At 40.1% G+C, this 5,285-nt stretch overlaps 1 protein-coding gene across 1 annotated transcript; it reads left to right on the forward strand.

Moving 5' to 3' along the window:
- Positions 1 to 2,673: 2,673 nt before the first annotated feature.
- On the forward strand, positions 2,674 to 4,031 carry LOC125803030 (uncharacterized). Its single transcript, XM_049481805.1, has 2 exons — positions 2,674 to 3,063; positions 3,176 to 4,031. Exons 1-2 carry the CDS (start codon positions 2,689 to 2,691, stop codon positions 3,833 to 3,835), a joined length of 1,035 nt encoding a protein of 344 aa, XP_049337762.1. The 5' UTR covers positions 2,674 to 2,688; the 3' UTR covers positions 3,836 to 4,031.
- Positions 4,032 to 5,285: the final 1,254 nt, after the last annotated feature.

The following is a 5,285-nucleotide window of genomic DNA, read 5'->3' on the forward strand; positions in this document are numbered from 1 at the left end:
CTTGTGAATGCTGTATTGTGAAATATTCTGGAAGATAAATAAATATATCGTAATATTTTTATATGACTCTACTCAGACTCCAGCTGATGAAATGCCATGCTAAGTGGGAGATCCTGAGAGTTTTACACCTCAGTGTTTCCTCAGCGTTTCTTCACCAGTGTTTTTTCAGTTCTCAGCCCGGCAGCTTTTATAGGTTTATACTGGGGCAGAACTCACGGGTCATAAACGCGACAGTGTACAGTGCTCTCGCATAAACCTTCATAAAGTCCAGCGGTGCAAAAACACACCCAGCTACTGAACGCTCTCTCTCTCTCTCTCTCTCTCTCTCTCTGTCTCTCAGTGTTTACTTTAAGTGCCTCAGGCGGAGTTATCAGTCTGAAATATGGGAGTGAAAATAATTGAAGGCCGGGTTATTTATTATCTGTGAACTCCGATTCGCTCCTAATGCCAACGCAATAAGTAGCCGCTAACGTAAACAGAGGGATGGAGGGAGGGATTTGGAGCGATGACGGATGAGTGCAGCTATGCTCCGAAACATTCCTCTGTTATAGCCCAGCCCTGGAGAACAGTATTCCGGCCTGCAGCATTCCAACACAGCCACGCATCACAGCCTAAAACAAATCTATCCATAACAACACCCTCTCTACCTCCCCATCACACTATCTATCTATCTATCTATCTATCTATCTATCTATCTATCTATCTATCTATCTATCTATCTATCTATCTATCTGTGTGTTTCTCTTTGTTTCTAGCAGACATCCCTTTCATACATCCATCAATCAGTTTGTCTGTCTGTCTGTCTGTCTAGCTAGATAGCTATCTGCTTGGCCTTCCATCCCTTCATCCATACCCCCATCATTCAATCAATCAATCTGTTTGTCTGTTTGCCTGTCTGTCTGCCTGTCTGTGTATTTATATATTTATACAAATATATCTATTTGTCTGTATGTCTGTCTGTCTGTCTAGCTAGCTATTTGCTTGGCTGTCCATCCCTTCATCCATCAATCAATCTGTCTGTTTGTCTGTCTCGCCATCTGTGTGTCTCTATGTCTGTCTGTCTAGCTATCTGCTTTGCCATACTTCCTTACTCAATCAATCAATCAATCAATCCATCAATCAATCAATCAATCTATCTGTCTGCTTGTCTATCTGCCTGTCTAGCTTTTAATATATCTATCTATTTGTCTGTATGTCTTTCTATCTAGCTAGCTATCTGCTTGGCCATGCATTTCTTTATCCATCAATCAATCTGTCTGTCTGTCTGTCTGTCTGTCTCGCCATCTGACCGTCTATCCAGCCATCTAGCCAGCTATCTGCTTGGCCATCCATTCCTTCAACCATACCTTTTATCTATCTATCTATCTATCTATCTATCTATCTATCTATCTATCTATCTATCTATCTATCTATCTATCTATCTATCTATCTATCTATCTATCTGTATGGCTGTATGTCTAGCTTGCTCTCTGCTTGGTCAGCCATCCCTTCATCCAAACATTCATCAATCTGTCTGTCTGTTTGCCTATCTATTTGGCTCTCTATCTGTCTGTCCCTGCATTTATTCGGCTGTCTGTCTATTTGCCTGTCTGTGTGTCAGAGTGTGTAGCTTCACCTTGTGTCACCAAACCAGATCTGATCCACCAAGGCATGTTTATGCTGTTTTGAACAATGTTTTAACTGTATTTGGGCTTTATTACAGTTTTTCTCAGTCGATTTGTTAAATTTCTCACATCAGGATTTCAGGAAATTCAGTACAACACATATTGATGAGCACGACATCTATCTATCTATCTATCTATCTATCTATCTATCTATCTATCTATCTATCTATCTATCTATCTATCTATCTATCTATCTATCTGTCTGTCTGTCTGTCTGTCTGTCTGTCTGTCTGTCTGTATGGCTAGCTAGCTATCTGCTTGGTCAGCTATCCCTTTATCCAAACATTCATCAATCTGTCTATCTGTCTGCCTGCCTATCTATTTGGCTCTCTATCTGTCTGCCCCTACATTCATTCGTCTGTCTGTCTATTTGCCTGCCTATGTTTCTGTCTGTCTGTTATTTGATGTACAGAGATTGATTACAGTTTTTATTGATTGCTTTGACCTGTTTGAAGAAACTGGGAACCTCTCAGTCTTCATCATCACCATCTCAGCAGAGCAGAAGACACCTCTTGTAAATGTGTTAACCCATTCTCATTGGATTAACACAGTTTTCACACCCTTTTGCAAAACAGTTAACGCAGATGTCATTCAAGAAGTCCAAACTTCAGGAGTTTAACTTTGGTTACAGAACAGAAACCATAAGCTCCAAACTCTTAGACACTCCCTGATCATTATTACATCACTGAAAGCACCTGGTTGACACTTCTTCACAGAATATTTAAATTTGCAATCAGTCTGCAGGCCTGTGTTGTTCTTTGCAAGCATGGATCGAGGAGGTCTAATGCAGATGAGAGGAAGAGTGAGAGTAAGAGGTAGAGGGGTCAGAGGAAGAGGAGTCCGTGTGCGAGGTAGAGGTATAGCTGGAAGGGCTCAAGTTACCGATGAAATTCGGGCAACTGTGATTGATCATGTTGTAAACCATGGCCTTTCATTGAGAGAAGCTGGACAGAGAGTCCAACCTGTTCTCAACAGAAACACTGTTGCATCCATTGTCCAGAGTTTTTCAACAGGAGAACAGGTAATGTTGCTATACAGTATATACAGAAATACAGTATCTGCAGTGATATACATTACTTCGTGTAATTTTGTCCACATTTCATGTATTCTTTATAGAATCGAAAGACTACCAGTCGGTGGTGGTAGAGGGAGAATTTTTAATGCTGAACAGGAGGCAGCCGTTGTCAACATGGTTCTGGCAAATAATGCCATTAGGCTGCGTGAAATCAAGGCAGCAGTGATTGCTGATCAGGGAGTATTTAGGAACATCCATACTGTGAGTGAGGCCACAATTGACCGCGTCCTCCGAAGGAATCATATGGCCATGAAACAGCTCTATAGAGTTCCTTTTCAGAGGAACTCTGAAGCTGTGAAGGAGGCCAGATGCCAATATGTGGAGGTAAGGAAACACAACAGTACTATCCTCGTAATCCTTGTTATATCATGCAGTTACTGTAGAGTGAACTGGAGTCACTTTGACATAATTGTAATTTTGCCTTTGTATTATTTAGCGAATAATGGAGCTTGAAGCTGAGGGGGCACATCATATCTTCATTTATGTCGACGAAGCCGGCTTCAATCTTTGTAAAGTAAGGAGACGAGGAAGGAACCTCATTGGGAATAGGGCCACTATTACTGTTCCAGGGCAGAGGGGTGCCAATATAACTATGTGTGCTGCCATCTCCAATGATGGCGTCCTGTGCCATATTCCTACCATTGGCCCATACAACACTGAGCGTCTCATAGCATTCCTGAATGCCCTTTATGACATCCTGATCCCACCTCAGGAGCGAGGCCTGTTGAGGCCTGGCATGCCACGGTTCGTGATTATCTGGGACAATGTGGCGTTCCACCACTCTCGTATTGTGAATGAGTGGTTTGCAGTGCACTGTCGGATGATGGTACAATTTCTTCCTCCATACTCTCCGTTTTTAAATCCCATAGAGGAATTCTTTAGTGCATTGAGATGGAAGGTATATAATCACCGACCCTATGAACAGATGCCCTTGCTCAATGCAATGACTGCTGCTGCCCAAGATATAGATGCAGAGGCATGTCAAGGATGGATCAGGCATGCTAGACGATTTTTCCCTCGGTGCATTGCACGAGAGAATATTGAATGCGATGTGGATGAGGCCTTGTGGCCCAGGCTTCAAGAAAGAGGAGACTAGAAGAGACAGAAGAGTATCACTTGTGGCTATCGCTTATACTCTTATAGTATAGACCTACTATAGTTTTTCGTTGTTTACTGTAAAATTCTGTGTTTTTTCATAATTTCTTACACAGTAATGGATTTTATTTTTATTTCCATGTATTTTCAGTTGGAATATTTCATTTGTCAGCCACAGTCTAAAAAAATTAAGCATTTAATTACAGTTTTTATTGGTTGTTTTGACGCTGCCGTCGACTCAAATTCACATTTTTCGAAACAGTTAACACTGAGACCTAAACAGTGACACAGTGTTCAAAATTACACATTTTGTTTGCAAAAGGCCAAACCAGTGTCAAAACCTTTAAAATATGCAACAAAAGCAAATTTAGCCTTCAAACAACTCACATTTGACACAAGTGTATGAACACCTCCAATCAATCATTACACATACAAAATACAACATAATACAAAATACAACATAATACAAAATTTTTTTTGCTAGAGGGTAAATTTGACTACATACAGTCACATATAGACTACAATGACAAGCAATGGTCACTGATTCACACATGAGTGCTGTATTTTGTATTTTGTTGCCCAATGTGTAATGATTGATTGGAGGTGTTCATACACTTGTGTCAAATGTGAGTTGTTTGAAGGCTAAATTTGCTTTTGTTGCATATTTTAAAGGTTTTGACACTGGTTTGGCCTTTTGCAAACAAAATCTGTAATTTTGAACACTGTGTCACTGTTTAGGTCTCAGTGTTAACTGTTTCGAAAAATGTGAATTTGAGTCGACGGCAGCGTCAAAACAACCAATAAAAACTGTAAAGCTGTGTTGGAGTCTCATGTTTGAATTGTATTTAAGCAGTGTTTGAACTGCATTTAAGCTGTGTTAGAACTATGTTAAGATGTGTTTCGGCTGTGTTTGAGTCTTATGTTTGAACTGAATTTAAGCTGTGTTTGAACTATGTTAAGCTATGTTTAGGCTGTGTTTGAGTCTGATGTTTGAACTTAGCTATGTTAGGGCTGTTTAAGTCTCATGTTTGAACTGTATTTAAGACGTGTTTAAGCTGTGTTTAAGCTGTGTTTGGGCTGGGTTTAAGTCTCATGTTTGAACTGTATTTAAGCCATGTTTTTAAGCTGTGCTTAAGCTGTGTTTAAGTGTCATGTTTGAACTTTATATAAACCGTGTTTAAGCTGTGCATAAGATGTGTTTAGGCTGTGTTTAAGTCTCATGTTTGAACTGTATTTAAGCTGTGTTTAAGCTGTGCATAAGTCGTGTTTGGGCTGTATTTGAGTCTCATGTTTGAACTGTATTTATTCCGTGTTTAAGATGTGCATAAGCTGTGTTTGGGCTGTGTTTAAGCCGTGTTTAAGCTGTGTTTGGGCTGTATTTAAGTCTCATGTTTGAACTGTATTTAAGCAGTTTTAAGCTGTGCTTAAGCTGTGTTTCAGTCTCATGTTTG

Source organism: Astyanax mexicanus, chromosome 7 (genome assembly GCF_023375975.1).
Source record: "Astyanax mexicanus isolate ESR-SI-001 chromosome 7, AstMex3_surface, whole genome shotgun sequence".
Taxonomy (NCBI): domain Eukaryota; kingdom Metazoa; phylum Chordata; class Actinopteri; order Characiformes; family Acestrorhamphidae; genus Astyanax; species Astyanax mexicanus.